General features: G+C 51.4%; 2 protein-coding genes across 9 annotated transcripts in view; one reads left to right on the top strand and one right to left on the bottom strand.

Moving 5' to 3' along the window:
* GATAD2A (GATA zinc finger domain containing 2A) overlaps positions 1 to 9805 on the top strand; it is an 81666-nt gene extending 71861 nt beyond the window's left edge. For 4 of the 8 annotated variants that reach the window (XM_080928358.1, XM_080928357.1, XM_080928362.1 and 1 more), the window contains 7 exons: positions 188 to 328; positions 436 to 600; positions 2084 to 2363; positions 3875 to 4176; positions 4830 to 4904; positions 5210 to 5402; positions 7064 to 9805. In XM_080928358.1, the coding sequence (XP_080784484.1) occupies positions 188 to 328; positions 436 to 600; positions 2084 to 2363; positions 3875 to 4176; positions 4830 to 4904; positions 5210 to 5402; positions 7064 to 7194 (1287 nt within the window). In that variant the 3' untranslated portion in view covers positions 7195 to 9805. Of the gene's footprint in view, positions 1 to 187; positions 329 to 432; positions 601 to 2083; positions 2364 to 3874; positions 4177 to 4829; positions 4905 to 5209; positions 5403 to 7063 lie in introns of all 8 variants that reach the window. The other 4 variants (XM_080928359.1, XM_080928355.1, XM_080928361.1 and 1 more) reach the window with 4 other exon arrangements.
* Positions 9806 to 14098: 4293 nt separating this feature from the next.
* Positions 14099 to 14920, bottom strand: TSSK6 (testis specific serine kinase 6; the record flags this gene model as incomplete). The annotated part of the gene is made up of 1 exon (XM_080929037.1): positions 14099 to 14920. The coding sequence occupies one exon, from the start codon at positions 14918 to 14920 to the stop codon at positions 14099 to 14101; it is 822 nt and encodes a 273-aa protein (XP_080785163.1).
* Between the last annotated feature and the right edge of the window lie 626 nt (positions 14921 to 15546).

The following is a 15546-nucleotide window of genomic DNA, read 5'->3' as shown; positions in this document are numbered from 1 at the left end:
CTGTTGCACTGAGAAACCCTGTCTCAAAAAAACAAAATTAAAGAAAGCTCATAATTCCATCCCCAGTACCACATAAATTAGGATGCTACCTTAAACCTCTCATCTCAGCACTGGGGAGGTAAAGGCTGAAGGAATTCTAAGAGGAAAGCAAAACTCCTATAAACGTGGGCCTCGGTGTCTTTGACAGACCTCCTCCACTCGAATACCCGGCAGCATCATCCCACCGCCATTGGTTCGAGGTGGGCAGCAGGTGTCTGCGAAACTGGGACCACAGGCTAGCTCTCAAGTAGTCATGCCACCACTTGTCAGGGGGGCCCAGGTGAGTCAGGTGTGTGTGCTATGTGTATGCTGGGGCAGAGCCAGGTGCCCACCCCTCTGTGGCCTGCCAGGGTTGGTTAGTCTCAGTGGCATTTCTTATCCTCTATCTCCCAGCAGATTCACAACATCAGACAGCATTCCTCCACCGGGCCACCACCCCTCCTCCTGGCCCCTCGTGCCTCAGTGCCCAACATGCAGATTCAGGGACAGAGGATCATCCAACAGGGACTCATCCGTGTTGCCAATGTCCCCAATACCAGTCTGCTCGTCAACATCCCTCAGGTGAGGCCAGAACCTGGGTGGGAGGTCGGGGTGGGATCAGGTCCTGGAAAGTCTCACAGTGCCCTGTGTACCGGTAGGCTGGAGGGGCCTCGGACCCTCTGAGGGTGGGGGTGGAGTTCTAGGTGTGGAAATCACAAGCAGATTAATTAGCCTTTAGTAGTTAGGAAGCTTTTGAGAAAGTGGGGACTACTTTAAGATGCAGGCAAAGAATGAGGATACCACTAGAGGGACACCAGAGTCTTCTGAATTCCACCAGCCTTAAGAAAAACCACTGCTGCAGCACCTCCCTCCCCTCAGCTCCTGCTGACTTGTTTAGCTCCGCTGGGCAGGCTGGGAGGACAGCATGTCACACATTCTTCTACAGCACAATTGGCTATTCTTAGCCATGTGTTCCTCCACCTCTATACAGAGCCTCTGAGGTGGGGGGAGGTCTGTCCCCACCCCTGGGTAGCAGGATGGGAAGAAAAGGGCTAGAGTTAAAGATTGTCTGACAGATGAAATTACCCGTCTGCAGGCCTTTTGCTGACAAGCCGAGTTCTTTCTTCCTTGTTTGTCATGTCCTGCCCTCTGCAGCCCTTTTTAGACAAGACAGGGCTGGACTCTGGTCAGCTCTGACAACGGGTATTTGCCTGTGTTAAGGTCCAGCTCTAGTGCACAAACAATGGCTGTCTCTGCCGCCTCCTTGGAAAGGGCATGTGTCCCAGCTGAAACAAAAGACCTAGAGAATGGGCAGCACCTCATGTCCCACCTCTGCTGTGTTCACTTCAGTATGCCACCAGGGAGCTCTGCTAGTGACGGAGCCAAGGGCCTGGTTAGTCACACACTGGAGACCTGAGCTGGGTTTCTTGCTGATTGAGACCTTAGTATCCAAAGACCCCATAGAATATAGTGTTTTAGGGCCTTTTGTAACTGTTTACCCAGGGAAAGAGTATACAGTCCTCTTTATATCTTCTGGAGATCATTGACAGTCGCCCACAGCATCCTAAGAGTCCAGGCCACTGACACGGCCAGCCTTGGTTGGGTTCAGGAGTGCAGGGGTAGAGGTTACCCTAATGGGGGTCTGAAGCTGGCGTGTGAGGGGCAAACGGGAGCTGTGTCCCTGTGGACCTGCGCACACTCAGAACTTGCAGAAGCAGCGCACTGGGCACGGACCTCAGCTTCCCAGTGTGCTCTTGCCGGGCTTTTAGACATCTAGGCTGGATGCACAAAACCTCAGTGGCCCTGTCCTGGGCTTGGCTTTATCGTTATCCCCTTGTCCCTGCGGCCATGGACCTATGTGGGGACAGGCCAGAGGTTTGTTTTTGAGACAGTGTCTTACTATATGGTCCAGGCTCAAACTCTAGATCTGCTTCCTAGAGCTGGGATTAAAGGATGGACTACCATACTCAACTCAGAGTTTAATTTAACCCTGTAAGGACTTAAGTGTGCATCTGGCATGGAGCCTACTTTAGGTAGCTCAGCCTCGCCTGGTTGTCTTCCACAGCCTACCGCAGCCTCACTGAAGGGGACAACCGTTGCCTCTGCTCAGGCAAACTCCACCACTACCAGTGTGGCTTCTGTGGTTGCGTCTGCCGAGTCTCCAGCTAGTCGACAGGCTGCTGCCAAGCTAGCACTGCGCAAGCAGCTGGAGAAGACACTGCTAGAGATCCCCCCACCCAAGCCCCCTGCTCCAGAGATGAACTTCTTGCCCAGTGCGGCCAACAATGAATTCATCTACCTGGTCGGCCTGGAGGAAGTGGTGCAGAACCTGCTGGAGACCCAAGGTGAGTGGGTGGCCTCACCTTGCACTGCAGCCTTTGGGGAGATACATTCTAGAGTTTCTACCAGTTCTGCTGTGAAGTCAGTCCCTAGTGTGGGTGGGGGTGAGGTAGAATGTCTGCTGCAGGAGACTGACCTTTGCATGAGTGTGGGTTACATGAAAGAAATTTTCAAAGCTTAGGCCAGGTTTCTTTACTGTCACTGGGGATGATGTAAATAGGACATTTGTAGGACCCAGTTGAAGCAACAATAGAAGGGAAAGATTGGATGACCTAGTTGACACCCAGACATAGGCCAGGCCTCTTGGTATTGAGCTGGAGGGCAGGTTAGTGGTGGCCAGCCTCCCTCCCTTCCTCAAGTAGCTGTATCAGATACCCGGAGCAGAAAAGGAGGTGAACAAGACTGGATCCAGGGAACCTCGGGCCCTTGACTATGGTCCTTAGTGCTTCTTCTTCTGACACAGGTGCGAGGGACAGAGTGTGCACATAGAAGGACTTTTGTTCATGACAGGGTGCACAGAGGAAAATTGTTGATAGGAAGATACACATCTCTGCCCATTGCCTCCCTGGACCTGGGTTGTTAAGTGTATGCTCCAGACTTATAGAAACCCCCATCCCCGCACACTTGAGATAGGGCCACACCTAGCCACAGCCTAGAACACTGGCCACCCATAGTCTCTGAGGGGTGCATACTGCATACTCGCTCAGTAACTTAATGTAGCAGCCCTTAAACTATATAGAGCTGCTAAAAAACCCATCTGTGGTGTGATGTCAGTAACCTGTATCTCTTGGGGTTCCAGGAGACGCTAAGTGTGCATTGCTGGGAAGCCTGAGTGCTGGCGTTCTGTAGTAGTATGACATTGAGCAAAGAGCTGCTGGAGAGAGGTACCCACTCAGTGAGGAGCGCTAAGCACATGCAAGTTCCGGATTCCCTTTCTAACAGAGGGATACCAGCAGTCATCTCTGACACCCTGTCACTGGTCACCAGAGCACTGGCCTAGGGCAGATCCAATCAGGTCCATACCCTCATTCAATATTGATGTGCCCCAGGTAAGGTGCAGTCAAGGCTGTAGACAGCTAGTGCTACTACTGTGTCTTACCTCTGGGGCCTCCCCAGAATCCTGTCTGCAAAGCCCCTCTGTGTGCATTTGTCCTCTGCCCCATCCATGCTATCTGTGGCCTGCAGTGGGGCCCAGGCCTAGTTCTACTTCTGGTCACATGATGAGGAACTTGCTTGTCTCCTGGCCCCAGCTGTCTTCACGGTTTGGGTATCATATCCTCAAGAAGAGAGAATGAATACTCACTTGCACACAGGGTAACTGACATCTTTGGCACATGTGTTACGGTAATTGCCATAGCAAGGCCTAACTAGTGTCTTTGAAGAGTCCCAGGGATGCTCAGCCACAGCCTTTCTGAAGTTGTCCACTGTGGCCTCTGTACCTGTGGGAGGTTCCTATTCTGGCCACTGCTCACAGTTGTTACAAGTTATATTGACAAAGGCACCCCATCTATTGCAGCGGGCAGGATTTCTGCCACCTCAGCTGCTGCTGTGTTATCCCGGGAGCCCTACATGTGTGTGCAGTGTAAGACAGACTTCACATGCCGCTGGCGAGAGAAGGGTGGAGCTGTCATGTGTGAGAACTGCATGACATCCAACCAAAAGAAGGCACTCAAGGTGGAGCACACCAGTCGCCTGAAGGCCGCATTCGTGAAGGCTCTACAACAAGAGCAGGAGATGGAGCAGCGACTGCTGCAGCAGGGCGTGGGTACTGCCAGCATCAAGGCTGAGCCTGCAGCTCCACATCCCACGCTGAAGCAGGTGAGAGCTGAAACTCTTGCCATCCCTAGATGGCAGGATGTTCAGGAGGCATCCCCTTTCACCCACCCACCTGGTGGTTAACTGTAGGCTAATTGCACTTAATGCTGGCATCAGTTAACAAAAACACTAATTTACAGTTTCTTTAGATTTTGTAGCTTTTATCCCCCAGTGCACTGGCAAGTACTTGTGTATAAAAAGACTGCTGAGAGCCTTGCTGGGCGTTAGCAGGAGGAGAGTGGGTATGAGGCCTGCTCTCCAGAGCCTGCTTCTCCTCACACCAAGTGGGTCGGGACCCAGCCACCTTTTTTTCTTTTCTTTTTTGAGACAGGGTCTCCCCACATAGCTCCAGCTATCCTGGAACTCGCCATGTAGACCAGGCTGGCTCAGAACTCTCAGAGACCCACACGCCTCTACCTCTTAAGTGCTTGCATTGAGGTGTCTACCACCATGCCCAGTGTGCTGCTCCTTTTTGTGGTTTCTGTCTGATCACAACTGTACCTCACTGAAAACATTTCCCCCCACAATCTCCTGCAGTATCTGGAACCAGCGGGTGTTGGCACTGCCGTCACAGCCAAGCCTGATAGGGTACCCTCAGCCAATTTGGATTAGTGTCACAGGCCTTGCTGACATACCTTTCAATCCTATTTGTGTAGGTTATAAAGCCCCGACGTAAGTTGGCGTTCCGCTCAGGAGAGGCCCGTGACTGGAGTAACGGGCAGATACTACAGGTCAGAACCCGCAGACTCGATTGCAGCTTCCAGCTCTCCGTGCTCGGGCTCTTAGACGCTTCCATGCGAGCTCTCCTCTCTCTCCTCTCTTTCCTCCTCACAGACCTCCCTGACTATCTCCTCCTTCCCTCTTTCTCTACCCCCTAGTGTAACTCACATGGCCGTTTTGACTTTGGACAAAAGGACTCAGGTGGGTGGGAAGAGGTCAACCAGACAAGGAGAGGCTACTCGACGTAACTTGCCCGTCCCTGCCCACCATAAGCCTGTGTTTTTGTTTTTGTTTTGTTTTTTTTTAACTTTCATAGACTTCCAGCCAGCTGACCCGGGGAACAGCCACAACACCTCGTGGTGTTCTGCACACTTTTAGTCAGTCACCCAAACTGCAGAACGCAGCCTCAGCTACGGCCCTGGTAAGCAGGACTGGCAGACATTCCGAGAGAGTAATGGGCACCAGCAAGGGCACCGCCTCCAACTGGAAAAAGACGCCTCTGAGCACAGGTACACTTCTGGCTCTGTGGGGACCCATTGCCACTGTGCCACCTTCCCCCTTTTCTTCTTTGTGACGTGCCGTCTGACACACACAGTTCTCCAGCAGCCTCCTCCCTACTCGTAGTACAGAGAACCCACGTCTGTACCCTGAGAGCACAACCTCTTGCTCCCATCTTGACAAGTAACACTTTACCTCCAGCAGAAAGGCTTGGCTCATGGTTTCCTTTTAGCCTGTCTCACTCTCCCCTAGCCTTCCCTTTCTAGTTAGTGGTGCTCTGCTGCCCTGCCCTAGAGGGTAAGGATACCGGCTGCCAGCCTTGGCTCCACACCTCCTTCATTGCCTTCTCTCTGTGCAGAGGATGTGCTGGGTGTTAATGGAGCAGTGATGTTGCCCTCAGGTCAGACATAGAAATCCGTCAGGGGCTCTTAGCCCCCAACTCTAGTGTTCTGTAGACATTTTGTTGGGCTTGGCATTCCTTGCAGCCTGTGGGGAAAGAACTGCAGGCATGGGAATGTAGCAGCCAGAGTCAAGAGGCAGGAGAGCCTTAGGCAGTGTGGTAGGAGTGGTGCACAGGTTAAGGACTAGAAAGTGTTCATGCCAAGAACTAGTGGGCTTGTCTGATCTGGATGTGACAGCAGCACCTGTAGTCCTTAAGTAGGAGAGCAGACACAGTGACACTCACCTCTTGTCCCTGCTACTTGGGAAGCTGAGACAGAAGGATCATTTTCACCCAAAAGTTTGAGACAAGCCTGGACAATGTAGGAATTGCTGTTGAACTAGAGAGAGGACTTCAAGATAAAGCTAAGTGATCAAGTATTTGCTTATGGGGTATAAGGCCCTGGGGTCCATCCCCAGTGGCCTGTAATCCCAGCACTTGGGAGGCAGAGGCAGGCTGATCTAATAGGAGGCCAGCTTGGTCCTCTGTAGTGGACCTCAAAATCCAAGCAAAGGGCTAGAGAGAAGGCTTTGTGGTTGAGAGCACAGGACCTGTTTAATTCCTAGCACCTTCATTGGTGGCTCACAACAGCCTATAACTGCACTTTCAGGGGATCCAGCCTCCAGGTGGTACCGATTCACATACACGATTAAAAACAAACCTTTGGGCTGGAGAGATGGCTCAGTGGTTAAGAGCACTGACTGCTCTTCCAGAGGTCCTGAGTTCAATTCCCAGCAACCACATGGTGGCTCACAACCGTCTGTAATGAGATCTGATGCCTTCTTCTGGTGTGTCTGAAGACAGCTACAGTGTACTCGCATACATAAAATAAAAAAACAAACAAAACCCAAACAAGCTTTTAAACAAAATTGAAGTAAAGTGGGGTATCAGGTCCATGGTCTGAGGTACTAGGAAGACTGATGCAGGAGGATCAGTTAAGGCTAGTTTGTGGCCAGCATATGTGTACCCTCCCCTCACGTTTGTATGATGTCAGACATGAGAGAAGTTTTCATAGTCTCACTCACTATTCCATGAAGCTCCATTGCATTAGTGCAGAAGCCCTTGTTTGAGTTTACTGATGTTCTTAGCACTGATCTACAATGAGGTCTCCTCAGTAGGGTCTGAGGTGGATGGCAGCGTGGAGGTCCACTGTGTGCTGAGACAGCTGAGTCTAGGCTGTATCGGGGCCTTGCCTGGCTGGCTTAACACTGCCATCACTGTGCTCTGTTGCAGGTGGGACCCTTGCCTTCGTCAACCCAAGCTTGGCAGTACACAAGACCTCCTCGGCTGTGGACCGACAGCGAGAATACCTCCTAGACATGATTCCTCCACGCTCCATCCCCCAATCAGCCACATGGAAATAGTGGGAGCTGGCCCAGCCGAGGACAGGCCCTCTGCTCTCTCGAGGCCCTTGGTCTAGGACACGCAGACTGCCCTCCTAGCAAGTTGCCTGAGACAGCTCAGGCCTTGGCTGTTGCCTTGCTGTGGCCAGGAGAGTGTGCCACCATGGTGCCCAGGATCAGAACCAGGGACCTTCCCCATGGGCTTTCTCCTTCCTTTTTGCCTTTAGTTTGCCCGACACCAGCAGAAACTCGGACCTTGGGGCCAGCTCTGCCTGGCCAGTGTGAGTGGGAGCTCACCCTGGACACTGTGACACACCCGGGCCAGGCTGGCACCGGGGGCTCCTGAAGTTGAGCCGGGATTTCATTTTCTTTTGGCTTTTCCCATCCTAGCTCCTTAGTCTCTGCCTCTTCATGGCCATCTATAGGTTGAAGTTGGGTTTCTTTGGGTTTGTTTTTTTTTTTTAATAATCACCTCATAATGATGATGGAATTAAAGTGAACTGCATAGACCCAGGGTCATTGTTGTACACAGTGCAGTCTGGCAGGCTCTAACCCCAGAAGATGCTCAGAAGTGGCAGCGCCAAAGATGGCAGGCGTCACCTGGCTCTGGTCAGATCTGTTGCTGCTTATTGCAGTCCCTGGCTTCCACACTTAGCAGCCCAGATTCTGTCTGACAACCAGAGGTTCCAGAGGGATGCTGGGAGGCTGCTGGGTTACTTTTTGTGGTTTATTTTATTAAAAATTTCTATTCTTTTTCTCTTCATTTTGATGGACACAATCTCAAGATGCCCATGCCTGCCAAGAGGCATCCAGGTAGGGCCCAGCCAGAACCTTAGGTCTGAGTCAGCAGGGCTTACTCCCTCTCAGTCCACAGGGATGTCTGAAAGGCTACTTTTGTTCTGTTTGGTTAACTTCTCCCCCCACTCTTTAACAATTGGTTCCATGGTGAAAGGCAGAAGCAGCTGTGTGTCCAGCACGCACAGGGCCTTCTGCTCATGCGATTGGTCACTGTTTCCCCATCCAACCCTGGTTTCCCCTGACACAGTACAGTTAGGGAATTTAATTTAAACCCTTGTTCTGCGGACCACTGCCCTCTGCAGACATACCCCTGCCTCCTCCTAATAAAGGCTCATTTAACTCCGTGCTCACTTGTGTGGAAATCTCCATCTTGAGAAATCATTTGGGCATGGGGGAGTTGTGAGTTTTGGAAAACCCTTTTGTTGTATGATACCCAAGCTGCTCAGTGTTTTGAGTGTGTCACTTCCCAAGGTGGATTTGGGGAAATTAACAGCAATTGACTTTTTTTTTTAAGGGGGGGTTGTTTTTACACCAAAAAAAAAAAAAAAAAGAAAAGAAAATATATGCAAGCATTTCTTAGTCCTTGAGTATTTTTGTGCCTGGCAAGTCAGTTCCTGTTATCTACCCTTCCTGAGTGGCTGGGCCTCTGGTCTGTGACATGTCTTCTGGCCCCTTGGCACAGCAGCACTGGGTGGCCTCTCTGTCAGAAGTCCTCACTCTGTGCAGTCACTGATCAAAGTCACCTAGAACTGGATGAAGACCTCCACTTAACAGTTTGACCAAGAAGGCTCTATTGTCCTGGTGCATCTGTGACCTCCCTACTCCCCATCATGACACCCACCTGTCATCTAGCCCTTGTGAGACCAGTTTATGGACCTCACAAGGGTGGAGTCATTTTCCAGGATGACAAGCTGTGGTCAGGGTCTATAAAGAGGGCTAGAGTGGGGTGCCTTAGCTTGCTTACTTGAAAGTGCTGCCTGCTCTGCACCACACTGGCCTAAGTAGCAAGCAAGATGATAGCACTGGGGGTTGGGCCGGGAGAAACAGGTATTTGGGGTACAAAGCTGCCACTCCTGCTAAAGCTGGCTGTATCCCTAACCTGAATGGTCTGGATCCTAGGCTCCTTAAAACTCCCTAGAGATAGACTAGCCTCTGCTTCCTGAGTGCTGGGATTAATGGCTTGTGCCTGGTTTAAGACATCTTTTTTTTTAAAAAAAAAAAAAAATGTGATTGGCATGGTAACTTTACTGTTACCATGAAGATGTTTTTCAGAGGTGATCACAGATATAAATGGCTCTGATCATCAAGATGACAGGCAATTCCATTTCCTCCTCTCATTGCCTGGACAGGTTTGAAGGGACCAAGCATAGGACACAGACACGTCTGTATAACCAACCCTTGGTTCTTGATGTCCAGCACATGGAAACATCAGGAACCAGACCTGACTCCCCTTCTCCCCACCACCTCAGGGAAGCTAAAGCTTGCCCTAGGCAGTAGTAAGGGTTGTTAAGTGCTGGCTGTAACACCTTCATGCCACCGAGTCTCTGCCTGAATGCTGTTTTGGGAAAGGATTGTACTCGCCATTCTGAATCATGTCAGTCTGGAGACCTTGGACTGTTTCCAAAAAGTGGTCAGTTTTATCCTCAGTGTGTAAGTTACACTAATGCAGGGTATGGGGATTGGGGCAGTTGCTACTTGTATTTATTGTGACTGAACCTTTGACAAAACATGTTTTTAAAAAGTGTGCCACCAAACTGGAATAGATGTTCCAATAAATGAGCTGAAATTGGTAGCCACTGTGTCATGGGGAAGTCGGAATCTCTGAAGGACAATAAAGAAATGGACCAAATGTTAACTGTATTGTTTTTTAATTTCCTTGGGTGTTAGTGTTTTGTCCCAGCTTCCAGTGCCCTTTCTTACATGGGGGAGTTAAGGTGGGGTGCACATGCCTCTTGAACATTGCATTCCTGCACTCTGAACTCTTTTAACACCCCATTTTACCTCAACAGGCAGGGAGTTCAGGAATCTCAATTGAATTCTTCCCATCTGAGGCCACATGGGCCATTCTATTGGAGTGATTTTTTTTTTTTTTTTTTCTCGATGCCCTGTGGGGCTTTGCTGTTGGAATGTTCTCGGCACAGACAGCTCATTCCATACTGAAGTCTGCATCCATTTGAGATGCTCAGTTTCACATTTGACTTTGAGGCAGGATCAGATGTAGCCCAGGCTGCTTGTGAACTATGACAGGCGTCCAGCATCATTGGAAATACTTTTTTTTTAAAAGAAGCTGGTGACTGGAGAGTGGCAGAAAGTGCTGACTGCTCTTCCTAGGACCAATATAGCAGCTCACAGCCATCTGCAACTTAAGTCTGAAGAGATTTGATACTCTACAGCTCTGTACACACACACAATGCACAGACATATATGCAAACAAAACATAAAATTAAGCCAGGCCTGATGGTACACCACCTTCAACCCAGCACTCGGGAAGCAGAATATTCAAGTTTAAGGCTAACCTAGTCTACAAAGTGAATTCCAAGATGGGTACATAATAGGTACGGTCTCAATCAAAAACAAATTTGTATGGGTATCTTGCTTGCATGTGCCAGTATACCTGAGACACCCCTCAGCACACTGTCAATGGTGTGCATGTGTGTGGAATACTTAGAGACTCAAGCTGTAGTTCATGTTTGTCATCCCAACACCCAGGGGACTGAAGCACAAAGCTGGTGATCTCTAAACCATTCAGTGTGAAACTTCTGTTCAGCAAGGGCCTTCCCTTAGCCTGGCTGACCTGAATTCCACAGTCCTGCTATCTCTGCTCCTCAGATGCTGTGATTATAGGTGGACCCAAAATGTGTGTAGTGCCAAATTTCTCCGTTTAAATGGTCATTAAATCAATGCCAGATGTAGTAGCACACACCTTTGATCCCAGTATTCAGGAGGCTGAGGCGGGTGGATCTCTGAGTTTAAGGCTAGTCTGGTTTACATAGCTCCAGGCCAGCTAGGCTTACATAGGCCAAGTCAAAAATTTTTTTAGAGTTAGGATCTCACTGTGTACTCCTACTTGCCTAGAACTTTATGTAAACCAGGCTAGCCTCTAAATGTAGGTATCTGCCTGTCTCCTCACTGCTGGGATTACTACTGGGACAACTACCACACCCAGCTTTTTAACTTGTGTGTATGGGTGTTTTTCCTGCATGTATGCCTTTGTATTGTATGCATGCCTGACACTGAAATAGAGGATTAGATCCTGTAGAGTTGGAGTTCCAGTTGTGAGCCACCATGTGGGTGTTAGAGCTGAACTCTGCTCCTCTCTAAGAACAGCCAGTGTGTTTATCTAGCCAAGCAAAACCAACAATCCCCCTGCCTTTTTAAGATTTAAGTTTTATGTACATAGGTATATGTCTAGGTAAATGTATGCCAAGTGTGTGTGGTGCTTATGGGGACCAAGAGGGTGACGGATGCCCAGGAGCTGGAGTTACAGGCTATTGTGAACTATCCAACATGGGTGTTGAGACTGAATTCAGGTCCTCTGGAGAAAACGGGAGTTCTCTTTACTGAACTATCCCCCTCTCCCTCACGCACACCCTGCACACATTTTAATCCTGCTGTTCTTGAGACACTGTATTGCTATGTAACCCTGGCTGGGCTGAAGCCACTGTTGGCTTTCTGTGGTCTCTACCTCACCTCTGCCAGTGGAGGTTTGTCCAGATCCATGATGCATCCCCACTGATGCCCAGGACTCCGCACTTCTGAGCATTTCTCCAGCGCTCTGCCCTTGGTGAGTCAGGTAGTCTCAGTGGCCCCAGGGCCAGCCATAGGCTATGGGCTCAAGCAGCGTTTTAAGTTGAGAAATGGGAATAGTTCTGTTCCCTATGAACTGAACCTCACATGTGCAATGGGGTGGGGTGGGGTAAAGGCTGACACCTAGATCAGAAAAGGGGGGGAAGGGTGAAGCCAGGCATGGTGACGCTCACTTTTAATCCCAACATTCAGGAGGCAGAGGCAGAGGCAGGTGGATCTGAGTTTGGAGCCAGCCTGGTCTACACAGTGAGTCCCAGGATAGCCAGAGCTATATACTCTTAACAAAACCAACCAACCAACCATCACCACCACCACCAACAAAAACCCATAAACAAGACAGAGAAGAAAAGTAGGTCTTGGTGCATGCCTGGAATCTCACTGCCCAAGAGGCAAGAGGATTGCTCCATTTTTCTATTTGGATTACATAGTGAGTAGCCCAGGCTGGCCATGCGTACATAGCAAAACTCTGTCTCAAAAATAAATCTGGGGTGGTGACTCAGTGGTACAACCCATACCTAGAATGCCCCAGTGAGGTGCTGGGACTTGCTCAAAGAGAGATCACCTGCCTAGTGACAAAGATTCTAGATTCTACCCCCAACATTAGACATGGAAATGGGAAGTGAGTGGTGTAGTCAACTTGTGTGAACATAAGAATTCATTCTGAGCAGTGTGCTGGAATCTCAAAAGACAACATGGAAATACAGGTCCTGAATCTACCGAGCTGATTCTACCTGAATCTACCCTTCCCCAAGCCCCAAGGGCACGTCTCTCCCATTTTCAGGTGGTGAGTACAAAGTGCAGCCTGCGTCCATTGGCTCCCTCTGTCCACTGGGGAGTCTCTCGGCTGCGACTAGCCCCGGAGTTTAGGCCCCTCCCCTCTTGTAGCCTCAGTTTCCCCATCTGCCAACGAGGCATTTAGGACTCAGCATGAGAAAAGAGTTTCACATTCGACTTCCAGGGCACCAGAGACCTGTGGAGAGGGGAGCTGGGGCTGAGCCCAGTAAGACCCACACTCAGACGGCCCCTAAGATATGTGGGCCTCATACATGTTTTCCAGACAGCCATTGTCACTAAATCCCTAAAAAATTACAGGCAAGACTCCCAGCTGCCTCCTCACTCTTCAGGGTCCCCTTCAGAGTACTACATTAGCTCCCCTCCATTTTCTCATTCCTTTCCGTTCACCAGCGTCACTCTGTTGTGTGCCATTTTAAATGGTTTGGGCCCAGCCCCAAACAACTTGAGCCTGTCCCTGGATACCACCACCCAAGGGCGTTCCTCACTTAATAACTTACAATTATCTCCACATCTCCGCTCTTCTTTTACTTGGTATTGCATTTGCATCCTTGTTGAAGGTAAGGATGGTTGGAGCCTCTTCTGGAAGTCCCAAGGCCTGGTTCAAGACATGCAGAACAGGGCTGCACAGCTTGGGAAGCGGAGGCTGGGGAATCCAAGTTCCAAGCCAGCCAAGCCGCATAGTGAGATATCTGGAGATACCACGTCTTGATCTAACACTGACACACAAAATCACCACCACCACCAACAAAGCAAACAGATCACCAGTAGCTGGGTCTGTTATTTCTCTGTAAACTCTTCCTATAGGGAAAAGTACCATCACTCAGGGACTCCCAGCTTCAAGAAATCCGAGTACAAACCACAGCTGTCTGCACAACTGACACCTGTGTGGGTTCAATTCCCACAGCTGAAAATACGTTCTAGACAACAGTCTCGCTGATCCCAATTCACATCCCGGAGGACGACTATAGAACTTCTAGAACTTGTCCGTTTTAGGTACATGTAGGATTAGGGTTCGAATCTCCCCACTCCTGGAGTTTTTAGGTCTAAAGCTAGAATTTACACATACATGCTTTTCTCTAAGGTGGAGAAAGCTCCCTGCCTCCTGCTCAGTGACAAGGTTCCACCGCTAAAGCCATTTGCCAGGAAGAGCGAATTTATTGCAGGTTCCAACCTGGAACTTGGCGTGCACGGCGGGTCCGCAATCACTCTGAACTGTGGCAACCCACCGCTCAACAGCTCATTCCGCGCAAGCACAATGCTTCTCTCTCTTCTCTTTGCGCCCCTCCCGGGGCCTTCTAGCCAGAAATCGAGGGTGCGCATGCGCTCTCCAGCAATCGGGTTGTGCAGGAGGAATCATAATCCAACAGCGGGCCTCAGTGGGCCGCCGCCGTGGGGGAAGGGGAAGGGACAGGGCGCGTGCGCAGTGGCGCGCGGCGGCTTCGCGGGTTTCCCGAAGCTCGCCCTTCGCGCGTGCGCCGCCCTGGCTCTGTGCCTGGTGCGGCGGGAACAGCGAGAACCCCGGCTCCTAGCCGGAGTCCCCGGCCCGCAGCCAGCCATTGCGCGCCACCTGGCCCGCCGAGGGCCGGGCGGACGGGCTGAACTGTAGCAGCTCGGCGATCAAGGACTTGCATCGTTCCGACAGTTCGAGGCCGTCAGGGTAGAGCACGCCGCGCTTCTGGCGCCGGGGTAGGCCAGCAATGTCCGAGTCGTCGAAGGGCATGCACCCAGTGACCATGACGTAGAGCACAACGCCCAGGCTCCACACGTCGTATTTCTTGGGGTCGTAGGGGATGCCCAGGAGCACCTCAGGTGACGCATACGCGGCCGAGCCGCAGTAAGTGGTGCTCAGGTCTGGGTAGCCGTGCGCCTGACGGCCGAAACCGAAATCCGTGAGCTTGACGCGGCGCTCGTCAGGGCTTAGCAGTACGTTTTCGCACTTGAGGTCGCGGTGCACCAGGTGGTGGTCGTGCAGGTAGCGCACGGCGCCCGCGATCTGCGAGAAGAGTTCGCGCGCCTGCGACCCCGGGATGCGCCCGTTGCGCTGCACTGCTTGCAGCAGGTCGGTGGCTGCTGCCTCCATCACGATGTACAGCTTCCCGTTGCACACTTCGATGAACTCGAAGACGTGTACAATGTGCGGGTGCCGTACTCCCCGCAGGATGGACAGCTCTCGAGGCAGGAACTTGTTGACAAAGTCCGGAGGCGCTCGCCGGCGGTCCACCACCTTGATGGCCACCGTCCCTTTATACTTCTTGGAGGTGGCCACCTTCACCTTGGAGTAGCTGCCCTCACCTATCGTGCGGCCCAGCTTATAGCCAAGTTCGCTCAGGAGTTTGTCGCCCGACATGGTGGCGCCCGGGGCGCGCGGGGAGCAGGAGGCGGCTGCTGTCGGGGGGGCGGCCGGACTCCAATCTCGGGCCTAACCCATGGTGCTTGGCACCTGCACCCCCGTGCCCCCATGTGCCCACTCCCAAGGCCCCACAGCCGCGATGACTTTTATTGCCCGGGTAACAATTTCTGCCTTGTGAAGTGACTGCGGGCGTCACTCGGCTTTGGGGTGGGGACCCTCCCTCTCCCGCCCCGCGGTCTCCCTAAACCCTTCTTAGGCTTTGTGACTCAATCGTGCTGAATGGTCAGTTCCTCATGAGAGACCACTGGCGAGGGGACTGGCTACTAATGTGGAACAGGATAAGACCCTCCCTGAAGTGATGGTGCTCAGCTGGGTGGTAACCAGCCTGTTGCCTTGGCCCTTGGAAGTGGGAGTGGAAAGGGGCAATCTGAAAACCTTCAGCCTGGTCACCATGGCTCATGAAGAAAAGTAGGTGAACTCCAAGCCTTTTAGTGCAAGGAACAGGCGCCCAAGAGAGCTCTAGACACCAACTACAGTTACGCCCTGTCTGGGGCCAGAGCGAGGAAGGACTGACTTCCGGACTTCAGAAAGACTAGCGGAACGCTTTAGAATGGTGAGAGAAC

This window comes from Micromys minutus (assembly GCF_963924665.1).
Source record: "Micromys minutus genome assembly, chromosome: 14".
Taxonomy (NCBI): Eukaryota; Metazoa; Chordata; class Mammalia; order Rodentia; family Muridae; genus Micromys; species Micromys minutus.
This window is presented reverse-complemented; position numbering and strand designations above follow the sequence as displayed.